The sequence below is a fragment of the Salvelinus namaycush genome, chromosome 20 (assembly GCF_016432855.1).
Source record: "Salvelinus namaycush isolate Seneca chromosome 20, SaNama_1.0, whole genome shotgun sequence".
NCBI classification, from domain to species: domain Eukaryota; kingdom Metazoa; phylum Chordata; class Actinopteri; order Salmoniformes; family Salmonidae; genus Salvelinus; species Salvelinus namaycush.
In genome coordinates this window covers 25,686,410-25,707,933 of record NC_052326.1, presented here as the reverse complement: position 1 = coordinate 25,707,933, position 21,524 = coordinate 25,686,410, and the positions used below count along the sequence as shown (strand labels likewise).

General features: G+C 43.3%; 1 protein-coding gene across 1 annotated transcript in view; it reads left to right on the top strand.

Moving 5' to 3' along the window:
- Nucleotides 1-21,524, top strand: part of LOC120065155 (solute carrier family 41 member 1-like) — a 60,704-nt gene that overhangs the window by 16,973 nt on the left and 22,207 nt on the right. The window contains exon 3 of the mRNA XM_039015926.1: nucleotides 9,929-10,036. Coding sequence (XP_038871854.1) covers nucleotides 9,929-10,036 — 108 coding nt within the window. The remainder of the gene's footprint in view (nucleotides 1-9,928; nucleotides 10,037-21,524) is intronic.

Below are 21,524 nucleotides of genomic sequence, written 5' to 3'. Positions count from 1 at the left end.
CAGAATTGTACAAATGCTTATCACTGTAGTGGTGCCGAGTGTAGTGGTACCATTTTACCATTAGTTACAGGCGCATATTTGTACCCTTGCAGTTTGCACCTTAAAAGAGACAATAGTGTACCATTTGTTCCTTTTAAGTGGCAAAAATGTACCTCTTCTCTGTATCAAGTCCCTCACATGTACAGTATACGCCTCTCCGCCATCCAACTTCTGATACCAATGGAATGAATTTGTGGGGTAGCCCCGACCTGGGTCCAGCCAGGACTCGAACCTGGGTCCAGCCAGACCTTAACCATTACACCAACAGGTCCGTACCACGTGACAAGGTTGCTCAGTGTTGGGTTAAGTTTGCTACAATATTAATTACAGCTCTTTGGTGTCACACAAATGTACTGTACCATTCTACTAGGTTATCTGCACATGTACCATAAAAGGTACCGAACAGTACCATGTGAGATCATATGTGTTCCTCTGAAGGTACATTGTGTATATTTTGATCTTTTTGTGCCCCATGGAACAATACTTTACCCTAACCGTACCCTTTATCTGAGAGTGTATGGCTAGCTTGTTAGTGTCTGATTGAGTTTGAATGTTTTAGTGGGTTAGCCTGCTATTGAGTGGCTGAAAAAATGCTCAACAAGATGGCGCCGACAGAGATGGTCGCCTTTCTTCAAGTCCTTAGGAAACTATGCAGTAATTTGTTTTTTTATGTATTATTTTTTACATTGTTAGCCCAGAAAATCATAAGTGTTATTACATACAGCCGGGAAAAACTATTGGATATAAGAGCAACGTCAACTTACCAACATTATGACCAGGAAAATCATTTCCAGAAAGGGATCCTTTGTTCGGACCTCCACCTTGGACATTGGATCTAATCCCAGAGGCTGATCCAAAACAACGTTGTCACCGCAGGAGAGGCAGACGGAGCGGCCTCTTGGTTCGACTTAGAAGGCGAGCACACCACCCACCGCTTCTGAGCATATTAGTCGCCAATGTCCAGTCTCTAGACAACAAGGTGGATGAAATTAGGTCACGAGTTGCCTTCCAGAGAGACATCAGAGATTGTAACATTCTCTGTTTCACGGAAACATGGCTCACTCGGGATATGTTGTCAGAGTCGGTACAGCCAACGGGTTTCTTCATGCGTCGCACCAACAGAAACAAACATCTCTCTGGTAAGAAGGGCAGGGGTGTATGCCTCATGATTAACGACTCACGGTGTAACAATAACAACATACAGGAACTGAAGTCCTTTTGTTCACCTGACCTAGAATTCCTTACAATCAAATGCCGACCGCATTATCTACCGAGAGAATTCTCTTTGATTGAGAATTCTCTTCCGCCCCCCAAGCAGATTCCTCGACGGCCCTGAAAGAACTTCACTGGACTCTATGTAAACTGGAAACCATATATCCTGAGGCTGCATTTATTGTAGCTTGGGATTTTAACAAAGCTAATTTGAGAACAATGCTACCTAAATTCGACCAGCACATTGACTGTAATACCTGCTCGAGCAAAACACTGGACCACTGCTACTCTAACTTTCACGATGCATACAAGGACCTCCCCCACCTCCCTTCGGCAAATCCGACCACGACTCCATCTTGCTCATACCGTCCTATAGGCAGAAACTCAAACAGGATGTACCCGTGACTAGAACCATTCAGCGCTGGTCTGACCAATCGGAATCCACGCTTCAAGATTGTTTTGATCATGTGGGATGGAAAATGTTCCGGGAAGCCTCAGACAGTAACATCGATTTATACGCTAACTCGGTGAGTGAGTTTATTAGGAATTGCATTGGAGATGTTATACCCACTGTGACTATTAAAACCTACCGCAAAACTTAAAGCGCAAACCACCGCATTCAGCCATGGAAAGAGGTCGGGGAATATGGCTGAATATAAACAGTTTAGTTATTCCCTCCGCAAGGCAATCAAACAAGCGAAATGTCGGTATAGGGACAAAATGCAGTCGCAACACAACGGCTCAGACACGAGACATATGTGGCAGAGTCTGCAGGCAATTACGGACTACAAAAAGAAAACCAGCCATGTCACGGTCAACGATGTCTTGCTTCCGGACAAGTTAAACACCTTCTTTGTCCTCTTCAAATGAAATTTATTTGTCACATACACATGGTTAGCAGGTGTTAATGCAAGTATAGCGAAATGCTTGTGCTTCTATTTCCGACCATGCAGTAATATCTAACAAGTAATATAACCTAACAATTTCACAACAACTACCTTATAGGAATGAATACGAATATGTACATAAAAATATATAAATGAGTGATGGCCGAATGGCATAGGCAAGATGCAGTAGATGGTATAGAGTACAGTATATAGAATGCTGTTCATTGACTACAGCTCAGCATTCAACACCATAGTACCCTCCAAGCTCATCATTAAGCTTAAGGCTCTGGGTCTCAACCCCGTCCTGTGCAATTGGGTCCAGGACTTTCTGACGGGCCACCCCCAGGTGGTGAGGGTAGGAAACAACATCTCCACTTCGCTGATCCTCAACACTGGGCCCCACAAGGGTGTGTACTCCCTGTTCACCCATGACTGCATGGCCATGTGTGCCTCCAACTCAATCATCAAGTTTGCAGACGACACAACAGTAGTGGGCTTGATTACCAACAACAACGAGACAGCCTACAGGGAGGAGGTGAGGGCACTCGGCGTGTGGTGTCAGGAAAACAACCTCTCACTCAACATCAACAAAACAAAGGAGATGATTGTGTACGTCAGGAAACAGCAGAGGGAGCACCCCCCTATCCACATCGACGGGACAGTAGTGGAGAAGGAGGAAAGTTCCTCGGCGTACACATCACGGACAAACTAAAATGGTCCACCCACACAGACAGTGTGGTGAAGAAGGCACAACAGCGCCTCTTCAACCTTAGGAGGCTGAAGAAATGTGGCTTGCCACCTAAAACCCTCACAAACTTTTACAGATGCACAATCGAGAGCATCCTGTCGAGCTGTATCACTATCTGGTACGGCAACTGCACCGCCCTCAACCTCAAGGCTCTCCAGAGGGTGTGGTTGTGCGGTCTGCACAACGCATCACCGGGGGCAAACTACCTGCCGTCCAGGACACCTACAGCACCCGATGTCACAGGAAGGTCAAAAAGATCATCAAGGACAACAACCACCCGAGCCACTGCCTGTTTACCACGCTGTCAGTACAGGTGCATCAAAGCTGGGACCGAGAGACTGAAAAACAGCTTCTATCTCAAGGCCATCAGACTGTTAAACAGCCATCGCTAACATAGAGAGGCTGCTGCCAACATACCGACCCAAATCACTGGTCACTTTAATAAATGGATTTAATAAAGGTGTCACTAGTCACTTTAAATAATGCCACTTTAATAATGTTTACATATCCTACATTACTCATCTCACTTGTATATACTGTATTTCATACCGTCTATTGCATCTTGCATATGCCGCACGGCCATCGCTCATCCATATAATTATATGTACATTTTCTTATTCCATCCCTTGACATTTGTGTGTATAAGGTAGTTGTTGTGAATTTGTTAGATTACTTGTTAGATATTACTGCGCTGACGGAGCTAGAAGCACAAGCATTTCCCTACACTCGCATTAACATCTGCTAACCATGTGTATGTGACAAATAAAATTTGATTTGATTTGAAGCCTAGGCTAATCTTTCACTTAGTGTCCATCGGAGGCTTTAGAACTTTCAGGAACATTCTTTGTACTCTTCAGTATTGGAGGTCACTGACATAATGTGAGTTGCTATGACTCAATTTTTCCCTTAACATTACTTAGGCATGGTCCCCCTTCCCCTCCAAGATTTGTGGCTGTCTGCCTGAAAGCATTAAGTGATAATTAATTTAAATTGAATATTTTTGTTGTTAGCAACCAGCATTATTGGCCCAGGGGCTCCCCCCTAGGAAAATAATCTAGGAGAAACACTGCTGTGTGCCATCAGTGTGACTGCCTGTAATGTCATATGTGTTCCAACCATTGGTGCCAGTGCACAGTCATCAACTGTGTTTGTGTTTTATGCTGCTGGGTTTGGAATCCTGCCTGTACAAAGTGTACATATATACACAGCAGTTTCATATGAGCAGTGTTTCTGCTGCATTCATTTAGCTGTCGAACTGCGCCATGGTAAAATCTGCAATGTTTTTAAATATAATACATTTTTTAACATCATAGTATTTCTACCAAACATGCAGTACTTTTGATAATCTGTCTGTGCACAACACCGTTCTAAATGTTATTTAGCTCTGTTTGGGTGCAACACCGTTCTAAATGTTATTTAGCTCTGTTTGGGTGCAACACCGTTCTAAATGTTATTTAGCTCTGTTTGGGTACAACACCGTTCTAAATGTTATTTAGCTCTGTTTGGGTGCAACACCGTTCTAAATGTTATTTAGCTCTGTTTGGGTACAACACCGTTCTACATGTTATTTAGCTCTGTTTGGGTGCAACACCGTTCTACATGTTATTTAGCTCTGTTTGGGTACAACACCGTTCTACATGTTATTTAGCTCTGTTTGGGTACAACACCGTTCTACATGTTATTTAGCTCTGTTTGGGTACAACACTGTTCTACATGTTATTTAGCTCTGTTTGGGTGCAACACCGTTCTAAATGTTATTTAGCTCTGTTTGGGTACAACACTGTTCTACATGTTATTTAGCTCTGTTTGGGTACAACACCGTTCTAAAAGTTATTTAGCTCTGTTTGGGTACAACACCGTTCTAAATGTTATTTAGCTCTGTTTGGGTACAACACCGTTCTAAATGTTATTTAGCTCTGTTTGGGTACAACACCGTTCTACATGTTATTTAGCTCTGTTTGGGTACAACACCGTTCTACATGTTATTTAGCTCTGTTTGGGTACAACACCGTTCTACATGTTATTTAGCTCTGTTTGGGTACAACACTGTTCTACATGTTATTTAGCTCTGTTTGGGTACAACACCGTTCTACATGTTATTTAGCTCTGTTTGGGTGCAACACTGTTCTACATGTTATTTAGCTCTGTTTGGGTGCAACACTGTTCTACATGTTATTTAGCTCTGTTTGGGTACAACACCGTTCTACATGTTATTTAGCTCTGTTTGGGTGCAACACTGTTCTACATGTTATTCAGCTCTGTTTGGGTACAACACCGTTCTACATGTTATTTAGCTCTGTTTGGGTACAACACCGTTCTAAATGTTATTTAGCTCTGTTTGGGTACAACACCGTTCTAAATGTTATTTAGCTCTGTTTGGGTGCAACACCGTTCTAAATGTTATTTAGCTCTGTTTGGGTACAACACCGTTCTACAGGTTATTTAGCTCTGTTTGGGTACAACACCGTTCTAAATGTTATTTAGCTCTGTTTGGGTACAACACCGTTCTAAATGTTATTTAGCTCTGTTTGGGTACAACACCGTTCTAAATGTTATTCAGCTCTGTTTGGGTACAACACCGTTCTACATGTTATTTAGCTCTGTTTGGGTACAACACCGTTCTACATGTTATTTAGCTCTGTTTGGGTACAACACCGTTCTACATGTTATTTAGCTCTGTTTGGGTACAACACCGTTCTAAATGTTATTTAGCTCTGTTTGGGTACAACACCGTTCTACATGTTATTTAGCTCTGTTTGGGTGCAACACCGTTCTACATGTTATTTAGCTCTGTTTGGGTACAACACCGTTCTACATGTTATTTAGCTCTGTTTGGGTGCAACACCGTTCTAAATGTTATTTAGCTCTGTTTGGGTACAACACCGTTCTACATGTTATTTAGCTCTGTTTGGGTGCAACACCGTTCTACATGTTATTTAGCTCTGTTTGGGTGCAACACCGTTCTAAATGTTATTTAGCTCTGTTTGGGTACAACACCGTTCTAAATGTTATTCAGCTCTGTTTGGGTACAACACCGTTCTACATGTTATTTAGCTCTGTTTGGGTGCAACACGGTTCTACATGTTATTTAGCTCTGTTTGGGTACAACACCGTTCTACATGTTATTTAGCTCTGTTTGGGTACAACACTGTTCTACATGTTATTTAGCTCTGTTTGGGTACAACACCGTTCTACATGTTATTTAGCTCTGTTTGGGTACAACACCGTTCTACATGTTATTTAGCTCTGTTTGGGTGCAACACCGTTCTACATGTTATTTAGCTCTGTTTGGGTGCAACACCGTTCTAAATGTTATTTAGCTCTGTTTGGGTACAACACCGTTCTAAATGTTATTTAGCTCTGTTTGGGTACAACACCGTTCTACATGTTATTCAGCTCTGTTTGGGTACAACACCGTTCTAAATGTTATTTAGCTCTGTTTGGGTACAACACTGTTCTACATGTTATTTAGCTCTGTTTGGGTACAACACCGTTCTACATGTTATTTAGCTCTGTTTGGGTACAACACCGTTCTACATGTTATTTAGCTCTGTTTGGGTGCAACACCGTTCTACATGTTATTTAGCTCTGTTTGGGTGCAACACCGTTCTAAATGTTATTTAGCTCTGTTTGGGTACAACACCGTTCTAAATGTTATTTAGCTCTGTTTGGGTACAACACCGTTCTAAATGTTATTCAGCTCTGTTTGGGTACAACACCGTTCTACATGTTATTTAGCTCTGTTTGGGTGCAACACCGTTCTAAATGTTATTTAGCTCTGTTTGGGTGCAACACCGTTCTTAATGTTATTTAGCTCTGTTTGGGTACAACACCGTTCTAAATGTTATTTAGCTCTGTTTGTGTAACGGATGTCCTCCTCCTCTTCGGAAGAAGAGGAGGAGTAGGGATTGGACCAAAGCGCAGCGTGATACTTTGACATAATGAAGTTTATTAAAGAAAAGACGAAAACCCGAAAACACTTCAACAAACTACAAAATAACAAAACGACGTAGACAGACCTGAACATGGAACTTACATAAATACACGAAGAACTCACGAACAGGAACAGACTACATCAAACGAACGAACAAACCGAAACAGTCCCGTATGGTGCAACATACACAGACACGGAAGACAATCACCCACAAACAAACAGTGTGAACAGCCTACCTTTATATGGTTCTCAATCAGAGGAAACGTCAAACACCTGTCCCTGATTGAGAACCATATAAGGCTAATTACACCTGACCTAAACATAGAAACACAAAACATAGAATGCCCACCCCAACTCACGCCCTGACCAACTAAACACATACAAAATTAACAGAAAACAGGTCAGGAACGTGACAGTTTGGGTACAACACCGTTCTAAATGTTATTTAGCTCTGTTTGGGTGCAACACCGTTCTAAAGGTTATTTAGCTCTGTTTGGGTACAACACCGTTCTACATGTTATTTAGCTCTGTTTGGGTACAACACCGTTCTACATGTTATTTAGCTCTGTTTGGGTACAACACCGTTCTACATGTTATTTAGCTCTGTTTGGGTACAACACCGTTCTACATGTTATTTAGCTCTGTTTGGATGCAACACCGTTCTACATGTTACTTAGCTCTGTTTGGGTACAACACCGTTCTACAGGTTATTTAGCTCTGTTTGGGTGCAACACCGTTCTAAAGGTTATTTAGCTCTGTTTGGGTACAACACCGTTCTAAAGGTTATTTAGCTCTGTTTGGGTACAACACCGTTCTAAATGTTATTTAGCTCTTTGTGCCACCGTGACAGTCAAACCTGCCTGTGCACGAAACAGTGCACTGTCCTCGAGACAGCGTGCTAGTCAGACCCAGAGAGACAGCAAGCCCGTCACTGGTTCGCAATACATATTAGGAACTTTTGTAATTCCTTCTCTTCTGACCTCACCCCTCACCTAGTCAAGTCTCAACACTGTACTAGTCAAGTATCACCCAACCACCTCAACGCTCCCCCCTCCCCCTCAACCCCCAGCTCGCAAGCAGTGTTGAACCTGTGCAAAGTCAGATTTTTTTTGCAGTTTTAAAGCTAATTTCCTGTCATTCAAAACATTTAGCATTTTGCCATGGCTTACAACATGTTCATATGCTCGGCAGCTTTAGGGGGCCCACAAACCAAAATAATGGGAAGAATATCCTTTTAAAAAGTCACCAGATCTTCTACAAAATAATTATCATGGGGGGCATGCCCGGTGAACCCCCTCCTCCCACTGCTAATAACATTTCCAGAGGAAACACTCCACATGAGCAACACTGGGCAAACGGGGCTGCGTTCCTTTCCTCTTGATACACCATGATACTGACTGACTGTCCACAGAGTTTGCAGAACTGGGGCTGGTCGTTGGGGGGTGAGGTGTTGATGGCTGGGCTCCACTGTTCCATTGGAGACAACAACATATATAACAGCTGGAGAGGAGAGTAGAGAGAGGAGGACAGGGTGAAAGTTGGGAAAGGAAAAGGGAGGGATGAAAGAGGTAGTTTAATAGAAGAGAGAGAGAGAGAAGTGGGTTAGGGTGGTTGGCTAACCAGAGCTGGGGTGGGAGAGGGCCAGAAGGTGGGGTGGTGGGGTCCCTGTAGAGTCAACCGTTTTAAAGAGCCCAGGCTGCTGACAGACAGAGAGGAGGTTAACAGTGCTATCACCTCCACCCAGACTGCTGATGAAACACTGCTATTTCTCACTGTAGGGATCTGTAGGCAGGATAACGTTATCTAGCTGTTATTCCTCTCCCCTACAGCCTTCTCAGTATTGATTTAGCTGTGGGCTGAGAGATGAGCTGCAAGTGCTGGGGGCAGGTGGGACTGACTCTGAAGGCAAGCGCTTTCTCAGTTGATGGATTAATGTCCCCAGCCTTATACTCCAGCTCCAATCCCCAGCTTTATACATCAGCCCCAACCCCAAGCTTGTACCACTTCCCCAACCTTGTAGTGAGTCTAACCCAGTCATTCCTTAGCCGTGTACCCCAAAATCATCCTCATCCTTATGCACTAGCCCAGTCTATCCTCTGTTCCACTTTGCTGCTCCTGCCACTGCACTGGGCTAATGGAGAAACATCAGAGAGGCACTTTACCACAGTCATCAGTTCAGGGACTCATAGAGACCAGTAATCAGCCAGTAATCAGCTCCAGGACCACAGAGTCATCAACTGTGAATTTCCATTTGATTCTACAGCAACTCAGCTGCGTGAGCGTGAGCATTTGTAATTTATTCATTTTCTCTGATGTCTCCCATCCCAGGCCCTACAGCATATCTAAATTACCCTTTAGATTTAGCTGGCCTTGCTCCTGGCTGACTTAGTCTGGGGCAAAGTCGTTCACTGTGGAGAGGTAACAGAGGCATTTAAATACTCTCTTCCTCTTTGCCAATCTGCCTGCTAGCTCTCTGCCTCCGCACAAGAGCTAGCAGGCAGATGGAGGGTTACAGTAAAAACTATGTGGGCTGCAAGTACTGTATGAAAGGTGATATCAATCAAATAAATCTTGTTACAGTGTTTTATTATAGTGTTGTTGAAGAAAGGGAGAACGGCGAGAAAGGGCAGGGGAAGAGAGAGAGGAGAGGGATAGATAAGGAGTGGGTGGATGTTTAGAGAAGAGAGGGAGAGAGAAGTGACAGAAAGAGGGTGGTGAATGGTTACAGTGTAAGGTCAAAATGACCTTGCTCCTCTCCAGAGTGAATATGATTATGATTCCAACACGATCTGAACAGATAGCATGTCACTGAGAAAAGGCAGAGATCAGGTTTCAGACTGAATCAAGTTGAAACTCAATGTCAACAAGACATTGTCGACCTCAGAAATGCCCAATGTGATATGCTGTTGGGTTGAGAACGTAATACGATTTTGTATCATAATAACTCAGTGATAACTGTATCACGATAACTGTTTTATCATGATAATTGAATTGAAGGTTATTTTTGTTTGAATGTAAATATTAAGAGCATTCAGGAACCTGATGTGTAGTTGACAGCGTGTTGTATTGTTTTGTTGTGTAACTGTGTGTTGTGTTCTTGCTTTGCAGCACTGGACGGTGTTTACAGAGGTGACGGAGGTCTTCATCCTGGTCCCAGCGCTGCTGGGGTTAAAGGGCAACCTGGAGATGACACTGGCTTCCAGACTGTCCACAGCGGTGAGTGTGTGTGTGTTGTGCGTGTGTAGGTGCTTGTGTGGACATGTATGCTTGTGTGTGTGTGGGGTGTGTGCGTATTCAGTCATTTCTCAACATCAGGAGGAACAGAGTGGAACTCTAGAAACCATAATGTTATTGTAATATTCCAGTCAGATAAATCAGTATGACTAATATCAACATGATCGTGTATAGTGTATAAGAGATCATACAAAATATTTTGCTGTGACTCTTATGTGGATTATGTTAAAAATATTTGTTGGTCTGATGTGATTAATGAGGAGCATCCAGACGCTGTACTTGATGAATTTATGAAATTGCTTCTTCCAATTATTGATTAACATGCACCTGTTAAGAAACTGACTGTTAGAACTGTTAAGGCTCCATGGATTGATACAGTGCAAAAGCAGTGCAAGTTTGAAGTTAGTGTGGAAAAGGTGGATTTTTTTGTTTGTTGTTAACGATCAATAATGACAAACCTCCTGGCATTGACAACTTAGATGGAAAGCTACGGAGGATGGTAGCTGATTCTATAGCCAGCTGACTCTACTGATTTCAGTGCAGCCTTTGATATTATTGTTGTTGTGGAAAACGTAAGTGTATGGCTTTTCAGCCATATCTTGGATTCAGAGCTATCTATCTAATATAACTTAAAGGGTTTTCTTTAATGGAAGCGTCTCTAATGTCAAACATGTAAAGTGTGGTGTACCGCAGGGCAGCTCTCTAGGCCCTCTACTCTTTTTCTATTTTTACCAATGACCTGCCACTGGCATTAAACAAAGCATGTGTGTCCATATATGCTGATGATTCAACCATATACACATCAGCAACCACAGCTAATGAAGTCACTGAAACCCTTAACAAAGAGTTGCAGTCTGTTATGGAATGGGTGGCCAGTAATAAACTGGTCCTGAACATCTCTAAAACGAAGAGCATTGTATTTGGTACAAATCATTCCTTAAGTGCTAGACCTCAGCTGAATCTGGTAATGAATGGTGTGGCTGTTGAACAAGTTGAGGAAACTAAATTACTTGGCGTTACCTCAGATTGTAAACTGTCATGGTCAAAACACAAACAACAGTTTGCTATTCAGTGGTTGCAAAGATGGGGAGATGTCTAGCCATAATAAAGAGATGCTCTGCTTTTTTGACACCACACTCCAAAAAGCAAGTTCTGCAGACTCTAGTTTTGTCTAATCCTGATTTTTGTCCAGTCGTGTGGTCCAGTGCAGCAAGGAAAGACCTTGTTAAGCTGCAGCTGGCCCAGATTGTAATTGTAATCAGAGGGCTGATATAAATACTATGCATGCCGGTCTCTCTTGGCTAAGAGTTGAGGAGAGACTGGCTGCATCACTTATTTTTATAAGAAATATTAATGTGTTGAAAATTCCAAATTGTTTGCATAGTCAACTTACACACAGCTCTGACACACACACTTATCCCACCAGACATGCCACCAGAGGTCTTTTCACAGTCCCCAAATCCAGAACAAATTCAAGAAAACGTACTGTATTATATAGAGCCCTTATTGCATGGAACTTCCTTCCATCTCCTATTGCTCAAATAAACAGCAAACCTGGTTTCAAAAAACAGATAAAGCAACACCTCGTGGTACACAACGCCTCTCCCCTATTTGACCTAGATAGTTTGTGTGTATGCATTGATATGAAGGCTATGTGTGCCTTTTTAAAAATGTATATAGTTCTGTCCTTGAGCTGTTCTTGTCTAATGATGTTCTGTATTATGTCATTCTGTATTATGTTTCATGTTTTGTGTGGACCCCAGGAAGAGTAGCTGCTGCTTTTGCAACAGCTAATAGGGATCCTAATAAAATACCAAAACAGCCTGTTGGAGCACAATAGATAGTTTGACTGATGAGAGGCCTGCAGGTGGGCTACAGGTGAACAAACATTAATCACAGGTAAAGCAGCAATCAGAAGTTGAAACAACAACACTGTTCCGGTATATAGTAGGGGGGATGGGGCTGGAGAAACCATCCCATAACCACTCTCAAATTCCAAGACAGAGCTATGGATGCAAGGACTGACCATCCATGATATCAAAATTAGTTTTAACCATGTTTTTTATCTAATACAGTGTTTGCTTTCATTTACTTTGTTTACAAACATTGTAGTAAAACAGCTCATATTTTGGGTTCTGATGGGGTACGACAGTTGAACTAAGCTCATGAGGCATTTTTATTTATAAGTAATATTCTGCAAGAATCAATGGTTAAATATAATTCATTTATAAGTCTAAAAATGGATGTATCAATTGCTGATTGCTCTTAACGCACACTCACCTCAGTGTATGAAGGGGCTTTGTGTCACGCCCTGACCTTAGTTTTCTATATTTTCTGTATTATTTTGGTCAGGTCAGGGTGTGACGAGGGTGGGTATGTGTGTTTTTGTCTTGTCTAGGGTTTTTGTTTATCTATGGGGGATTTTGTATGTCTAGGTAATGTAGGTTTATGGTGGCCTGAATTGGTTCCCAATCAGAGGCAGCTGTTTATCGTTGTCTCTGATTGGGGATCCTATTTAGGTTGCCATTTTCCATTTAGGTTTTGTGGGTAGTTGTCTATGTGTAGTTGCATGTCAGCACTCTGTTATTATAGCTGCACGTTCGTTTTGTTGTTTTGTTAGTTTGTTTAATAAGTGTTCTTCGTTTTATTAAAGAAGAATGTATTCACATCACGCTGCACCTTGGTCTCCTCTCTTTGACGGCCGTGACAGAACTACCCACCACCAAAGGACCAAGCAGCGTGGAAGAGAGGACTGGACATGGCAGGACATCCTGTACGGCAAGGGATCCTACACATGGGAGAAGATCCTGGCCGGAAGGGATCGCCTCCCATGGGAACAGGTGGAGGCAGCCAGGAGAGCGGAGGCAGCAGGAAAAGGGAACCGGCGTTATGAGGGAACACGGCTGGCAAGGAAGCCCGAGAGGCAGCCCCCCCAAAAAATGGGGGGGTGGGGGGCACACGGGGAGTGTGGTGGCTGAGTCAGGTTGGAGACCTGAGCCAACTCCCCGTGCTTACCGTGTCGGGCGTCGTACTGGTCAGGCACCGTGTTAAGCGGTGGAGCGCACGGTGTCTCCAGTACGCGTTCTTAGCCCGGTGCGCTACATCCCAGCTCCCCGCATCTGCCGGGCTAGGGTGAGCATCCAGCCAGGAAGGATTGTGCCGGCCCTGCTCTCCAGACCTCCAGTACGTCTCTACGGCCCAGGATATCCTGCGCCGGCTCTGCACACTGTGTCTCCAGTGCGTCTGCACAGCCCAGTGCATCCTGTGCCTGCGCCCCGCACGTGCAGGGCCAAAGTCACCATCCAGCCAGGACGGGTTGTGCAGGCTCTTAGCTCGAGACCTCCAGTGCGCCTCCACGGCCCAGTGTATCCGGTGCCTCGGCCAAAGACAAGGCCTCCTGCATGTCTCCCCAGCCTGGTGAGTCCTGTGCCTGTGCTAAGAACTAACCCTCCTGCATGTCTCCCCAGCCTGGTGAGTCCTGTGCCTGCTCCCAGAGCCAGGCCTCCTGTGTGTCTCTCCACTCCAGTGATGATCCATGGCAAGAAGCCTCCAGTGATGATCCATGGCAAGAAGCCTCCAGTGATGATCCATGGCAAGAAGCCTCCAGTGGTGATCCATGGCACGAAGCCTCCAGTGGTGATCCATGGCACGAAGCCTCCAGTGGTGATCCATGGCACGAAGCCTCCAGTGATGATCCATGGCAAGAAGCCTCCAGTGATGATCCATGGCAAGAAGCCTCCAGTGATGATCCATGGCAAGAATCCTCCAGTGGTGATCCATGGCACAAAGCCTCCAGTGAGGAGTCATGGCAAGAAGCCTCCAGTGAAGATCCATGGCAAGAAGCCTCCAGGGGTGGGACATGGCACGAATCCTCCGACGGGGGCCTCCAGCCCGGAGCTTCCAGAGGGCGCCCTTCAGTCCGGAGCTTCCAGAGGGCGCCCTTCAGTCCGGAGCTTCCAGAGGGCGCCCTTCAGTCCGGAGCTTCCAGAGGGCGCCCTTCAGTCCGGAGCTTCCAGAGGGCGCCCTTCAGTCCGGAGCTTCCAGAGGGCGCCCTTCAGTCCGGAGCTTCCAGAGGGCGCCCTTCAGTCCGGAGCTTCCAGAGGGCGCCCTTCAGTCCGGAGCTTCCAGAGGGCGCCCTTCAGTCCGGAGCTTCCAGAGGGCGCCCTTCAGTCCGGAGCTTCCAGAGGGCGCCCTTCAGTCCGGAGCTTCCAGAGGGCGCCCTTCAGTCCGGAGCTTCCAGAGGGCGCCCTTCAGTCCGGAGCTTCCAGAGGGCGCCCTTCAGTCCGGAGCTTCCAGAGGGCGCCCTTCAGTCCGGAGCTTCCAGAGGGCGCCCTTCAGTCCGGAGCTTCCAGAGGGCGCCCTTCAGTCCGGAGCTTCCAGAGGGCGCCCTTCAGTCCGGAGCTTCCAGAGGGCGCCCTTCAGTCCGGAGCTTCCTGAGGGCGCCCTTCAGTCCGGAGCTTCCAGAGGGCGCCCTTCAGTCCGGAGCTTCCAGAGGGCGCCCTTCAGTCCGGAGCTTCCAGAGGGCGCCCTTCAGTCCGGAGCTTCCAGAGGGCGCCCTTCAGTCCGGAGCTTCCAGAGGGCGCCCTTCAGTCCGGAGCTTCCAGAGGGCGCCCTTCAGTCCGGAGCTTCCAGAGGGCGCCCTTCAGTCCGGAGCTTCCAGAGACGCCCTCCAGTCCGGAGCCCGCTATGAGGGTCCCCAGTCCGGGGCCCGCCCGCTACGAGAGTCCCCAGTCCGGGGTCGGCGGCGAGGGTCCCCACTCTAGAGGCGCCACCTAAGTGGGCCAACCCAGAGGTGGAGCGGGGTCTATGTCCCTCACCAGAGCCGCCACCGCGGAGAAATGCCCACCCAGACCCTCCCCTATAGGTTCAGGTTTTGTGGCCGGAGTCCGCACCTTTGGGGGGGGTACTGTCACGCCCTGACCTTAGTTTTCTATATTTTCTGTATTATTTTGGTCAGGTCAGGGTGTGACGAGGGTAGGTATGTGTGTTTTTGTCTTGTCTAGGGTTTTTGTTTATCTATGGGGATTTTGTATGTCTAGGTAATGTAGGTTTATGGTGGCCTGAATTGGTTCCCAATCAGAGGCAGCTGTTTATCGTTGTCTCTGATTGGGGATCCTATTTAGGTTGCCATTTTCCATTTAGGTTTTGTGGGTAGTTGTCTATGTGTAGTTGCATGTCAGCACTCTGTTATTATAGCTTCATGTTCGTTTTGTTAGTTTGTTTAAGTGTTCTTCGTTTTATTAAAGAAGAATGTATTCACATCACGCTGCGCCTTGGTCTCCTCTCTTTGACGGCCGTGACACTTTGGCATAGTTATCATGGAAACATTCAGCATAAACTTGATGAAACCAGATGAGAGCGAGTTTAATTTGATGTTTCCAAAAGTAAAGTAAGTAATTAAAGTAGCCTTTGGCTAGTGCGAGCTGAAACCGCTCATACGAGCAGGAACCTATCTCCTGTTTCTGTAGCGTGAGGCAGCTTAATGTACAAGTACACACCCTGCATGGTACAGATGTTGGATCTTATCTTGATCACTTTTTGTCGCAGAGAATTTTCCTGATGCATCAGGGAATTCAACTGACCCTCGTGAGTGGCTAAAAATGAGCAGTTCTCTTTCTGTCCATGCAGGGGGCAGTTGAGTAATTGGGATCAGGGCTTGCTATTAAAATAATGTTCTCTCTGACTCGCTCAAATGCTAGGCCTTGATCCTATTACTGCAAACATTAAAATGTACAAAAATCTATCTGAAATGCAACCATACACATCAACAACCGTCATTTTATATAGCTTAATAACACAAGATAGATATTTGTCTCCACTAGGCTACTACATACAAGTGTCTAGTGCAGGGGTATTCAACTCTTACCCTACGAAGTCCGGAGCCTGCTGGTTGTCTATTTTACCTGATAATTGCACACACCTGGAGTCCCAGGTCTAAATCAGTCCCTGATTAGAGGGGAACAATAGAAAAATGCAGTGGAACTGGCTTCGAGATCCAGAGTAGAGTTTGAGGGGTCTAGTGGATCCTAAGGTTACGAATGAACTGTCAATGTTGTTCAATTGTGGCCTGGGTGGTCTAGTGGTTAGGGCCGCTGCCTTCAGCGCACACATATAGGCCTAATGTCTCAGCGTGGGTTTGATTCTGTCCCCACGCCCTTTTGGCACAAGTAACTCAATCACCTGATTGATTTGATGTAGTTATACATTTCAAATATGGACAGTCCAGGGTTATTTTACCCCCGATCTTGATTTTAAAAATCTGACCGTACCAGACACTTGTTTAACATAAATAGGACACAAATAAAATAATTAGTCAGTACATTACACTAACAGTAGATTTGCTGTGGTAAACAATTAAATACTTTATTTCTATTGCACGGAATGCTTGTCAAATACATAAATCGCCCTTAGCCTGTTCAAAATGGACTAAGTTGTTGCGATGAAAATACCAATTAGAGGGCAGCCATGAAAGACTTTTGTTGCAAGCAGGACACCGACATCATCTTTTAGAGATCGGTAATGGGGTGACCAATAATGGTTGCAATTGAGATCAGCTGTGCGGGTGAATTTAGTGCGTATTGATTGTTTAACGAGACATCAGTTATAATGCTGCTGCCTTTTGAGGAATTCGTAGGCAGGACGTCAAAATTGCCATGACCCAATCCCATGTATCCTGCACCAGGTATTTGGTATTTTATTAGGATCCCCATTAGCTGTTGCAAAAGCAGCAGCTACTCCTCCTGGGGTCCACACAAAACATGAAACATGACTTAATAAATAACATTAATAGACAAGAACAGCTCAAGGACAGAACAACTTCAATAATTGTATTTATTTATTTATTTGCTGTTCATTTGAGCAATATGAGATGGAATGGAGTTCCTTGCAACAATGGCTCTATGTAATACTGTACGCTTTCTTGAAATTGTTCTGGATTTGGGGACTGTGAAAATACCTCCAGATATGGTGGCATGTCTGGTGGGGTAAGTGTGTGTGTCAGAGCTGTGTGTAAGTTGACTATGCAAACTATTTGGGATTTATCAACATGTTAATGTTTCTTATAAAAAGAAGAAGTGATGCAGTCAGTCTCTCCTCAACTCTTAGCCAAGAGAGACTGGCTGCATAGTATTTATATCAGCCCTCTGGTTACAATGACGAGGAAGACGTGCCGCTCTGTTCAAACTTGCAGTAACTTTTCTTTCATTATTTTTTTTTTTTTATGCAAGAATACGATGGCTCACTGTTCGTTGTTGGCATTTCCTGCCTAAGTTTGCCCACTTTGCCAATTAAGTAATCATTCAAATAATTGGCAATATCAAATGGTTTTGTGATGAATACGCCATCTGATTCGATAAAATATGGACTTGAATTTGTCTTTCTGCCCATAATTTCATTTAAACTACTCAAGTTTTTTATATCATTGATCTTGGCTTCATAATACAGTTTCTTCTTTTTTGTTGTTGAGTTTAGTCACATCATTTCTCAATTTGCAGTAAGTCGTGCAGCCGGACTTATTAGTCAAACCTTTGCCCCATCTCTTTCAACCATCCCGTTTTTAATTTCCTCATCAATCCATGGAGCCTTAACAGTTCTAACAGTCAGTTTCTTAACAGGTGCATGTTTATCAATAATTGGAAGAAGCAATTTCATAAATTCATCAAGTGCAGCGTCTGGATGCTCCTTATTAATCACATCAGACCAACAAATATTTTTAACTTCACCCACATAAGAGTCACAGCAAAATATTTTGTATGATCTCTTCTACACTATTTTAGACCCAGCTTTTGAAACTTTGGCTTTCCTGGATATAGCCACAATATTGTGATCACCGCATCCAATGGGTACGGATACAGCTTTAGAACAAAGTTCTACAGTATTAGTAAAAATGTGATCAATACATGTGGATAATATTGTCTCTGTAATGTTTGTAAACACCCTGGTAGGTTGATTAAAAAACTGAACCAGATTACAGGCACTGGTTACAGTGATGCTTCCTCTTCAGTGGACACCTTGATGAAAACCAGTCAATATTCAGGTCCCCAAGAAACTAGACCTCTCTGTTTACATCACATACACTATCAAGCATTTCACACATATTATTTTGATACTGACTGTTAGCACTTGGTGGCCTATAGCAACACCCCCAAAAGAAAATTGTTTAGATGTGCCAAGTGAACCTGCAACCACAACACTTCATAACACTTGACATAAGATCTTCTCTTAGTATTACAGGGATATGGCTCTGAATATATATATATTAAGCAACACCTCCCCCATAAGCGTTTCTGTCTCTTCTATAGATGTTATATCCTTGTATTGCTACTGCTGTATCATCAAATTAATTATCTAAGTGAGTCTCAGAAATGGCTAATATATGAATGTTATCTGATGTTAGCAAGTAGATTTTTGGGGGGGTCTCTAGAAAGACCAAACGTTTAGAGCCGCATACACGTCATCAGAGTGCGTAACAAAACATTGTACTGTCTACACTCGGTTTGTTGTTTATATATATTTTTTTAATCATTAAATCGATTTTAATCAGAACTAAAGTTTTGTTGCTAAGGATTCCATGACGCGGTTAGCCTTTACAGCTGGGAATGCAAGTTTGTGTTCCATTTTTTTGTGTGGATTCCGCGAGTGCTAGCTGGCTGTATGACAGACACCTGTCGTCGTCGTCGTGGGAAAGACTCATTGTTATCTTTTCATAAAGCAACTGGTTGTTGTAAAGAGCCAACCTGGATACTAAGGAGATCCTGAGGGAAATCGACGAGTACCAACAGCTTTACGCTATGGAGGAACAACATACTTGATCATGGAAAGATCCAACTACCTCACAAAAGAACTTTAACCTGGAAAAAAAGAAAAGCAGATTAATCTACAGACACGGACGATTTACTTACCGTTGAAGTAGAAGCTAGTGCTCTGGCTGGAATCCATGCAACACTGGAAAAGTTGTGTGAGGAGGTAGCAGGGCTGAGGGGGAGTTTGGAGTTTAGCCAAAGTGAAATTCTCACTCCAAGGAGAACACAAGACACTCACAGCCAAGGTAAAAATCCACGATTCCAACATGGATTGTCTACTCAGGGAAAACAGGGTGATGAAGGAGTCGCTACTAGACATACAAAGTTGTAGCATGCATGAAAATCCCCCAAAATTCTGTGATTCCTGAGGACGCATCCAATAATCCAGAGGGCGTGATCAGAGAATTTGTGCAATCCACCTTGAAACTTCCTATAGAGACTGTAAACAAGGTGGCTTTCCACCGAGTACACAGACTGAGCTCAGAGCGACAAGACCAAGAGTCCCCGACCGATCATCGCAAAATGTGAACACCACCAACAAAAGGAGCTGATCAAAAGCAGGGGAAGGGAGCTTTAAGGGACCAACTTCGGTCTCAATTACCAATTTCCAAGGGAGATAAACAATGGTCGTAAGAGACTGTATCTGGTACAAATGAAACAAAGGGAGAAGGGTAAGCGTGCCTTTTTCATTGTGGACAAACTCTTTATAGATGGACAGCTATTCCGAGACAGCTCCATAACACCATGGCTGTACTAAATTCTACAGGGACTTCAGGTTACGAAAAAAAGAAAGTATGGGAACTGTAAAAATATCTGAACACTATGAAGTGGATATAAACACACACGTACTCAATTTCATGCTTGCTTACACATACGGATTTATACATACACACACCTGATCTCGCTCTCTTATCTCACTCTCTCTTTCTCTCTTTTCTCTTCTCCTCTCTCCCTCTCTCTCTCTATTGTCGAGAACTGTTTTATAATTTAATGTCTTTATTGTTTGTCTATCTTATGTATTTGTCTACAAGTTTATATATGTTTACAACAAGCAAGGGGAAGATATCAGAATAGGGGCATTGGGGAATAATAACATATTGTACGGAATACATTTGTACTGTAGTGAAGCCGTCTCTAGAGTAATGCAAGGTCTCTTTCATGATCATGTCAAACGTCAATTGCTATGGAAACTATGACGTTGATACGATATGGATTACAATTATCATCATGAATATTAAGGCTATACGCACTACATGTTACACACATAGACACGCAACCATGCAAATTGGCAGAGTTATTATTTATTTGGACATCACACATTATAGTCTTACTCTTATACAGACATCATACACACTCTCACTAAATCACATCCAATATCATACACATCAACCTACTCAGATTTACATACACATAATATCTTGTCTCAATTTTCTAACATCTGGCATTGGCTCACAGGCAAACAGGCAAGGGAATAAAACAAATATTGCTAGAACCTATTTCTCGAATTCTAAATATCAGACATTTGAAAGCTAATTTTGACCGTCATAATACCTCTGATGGCAGTAACTTTACAAGCACTAATTATGGTCAATTTAGACTGAGAATAGTATCTAGTCATGGTAAGGGGTGAAATAAGTATAGCCAGTTATAATTGTAACGGTTTAGCAGATTATAAAAAAAGATCATCAGTCTTTACATGGCTAAAAGAAAAGGAATATAACATATACTGTTTACAGGAAACTCACTCTACATCCTTAGATGAAGTTGCGTGGAAAAACGAATGGGGTGGTGAAATAATTTTCTGTCATGGACAAAGGAACTCAAAAGGTGTGATGATATTAATTCATACAAATTTTGAACTGAATGTGCAAATATTCAGGAATGATTCGCACGGAAGGTGGATCCTTTTGAATATGAAAGTTGATGAAAAATAGATTTTGCTCGTTAATCTATATGGTCCAAATCAGAATGATAATTACTTCTTCGAAAACATTTAAACCAATTTATTAAACTTACAGGCAACAAATTATCAAATCATTATGGTAGGAGACTATAACACAGTGTTAAGTACCTCAATGGACCGTAAAGGTAATCACTCTACAAACTATCATCACCGTGCCCTTAAGGAAATCACAAATATTATGGACACATTAGAAATAGCGGATATTTGGAGACTAGAAAACCCCGACCTAGTGAGATATACATGGAGGAGACTTAATCAAGCTAGTCGTCTTGACTACTTTCTTGTCTCTTTCTCTCTTGCGTCAAAGGTTAAAAAAGTTTTAATAGGAGACAGAATGCGTTCAGATCATCATCAAATTGTCATTCACATAACTCTTATAGATTTTCCACGTGGACGGGGATATTGGAAATAGTTTACTGGAGGACAACTTATTTTTAACTATGACAAAATAATTTATAACTGAATTTTTCCAGTATAATATAGGTTCAGCAAATCCCCTTATTGTTTGGGATACCTTTAAATGTACCTTTAGAGGTCATTCAACTCAATATTCATCAATAATATAAAAGCAGTTTCTGGCTAAAGAGACTAGACTAACAAGGGAAATCCATGAACTAATAGTACAGGTAAATAGCAATAAAAACAATACTACAGATATACAAAATAAGTTAGAGGAAAAACAAAAAGAACTTGAGGAACTTATTCA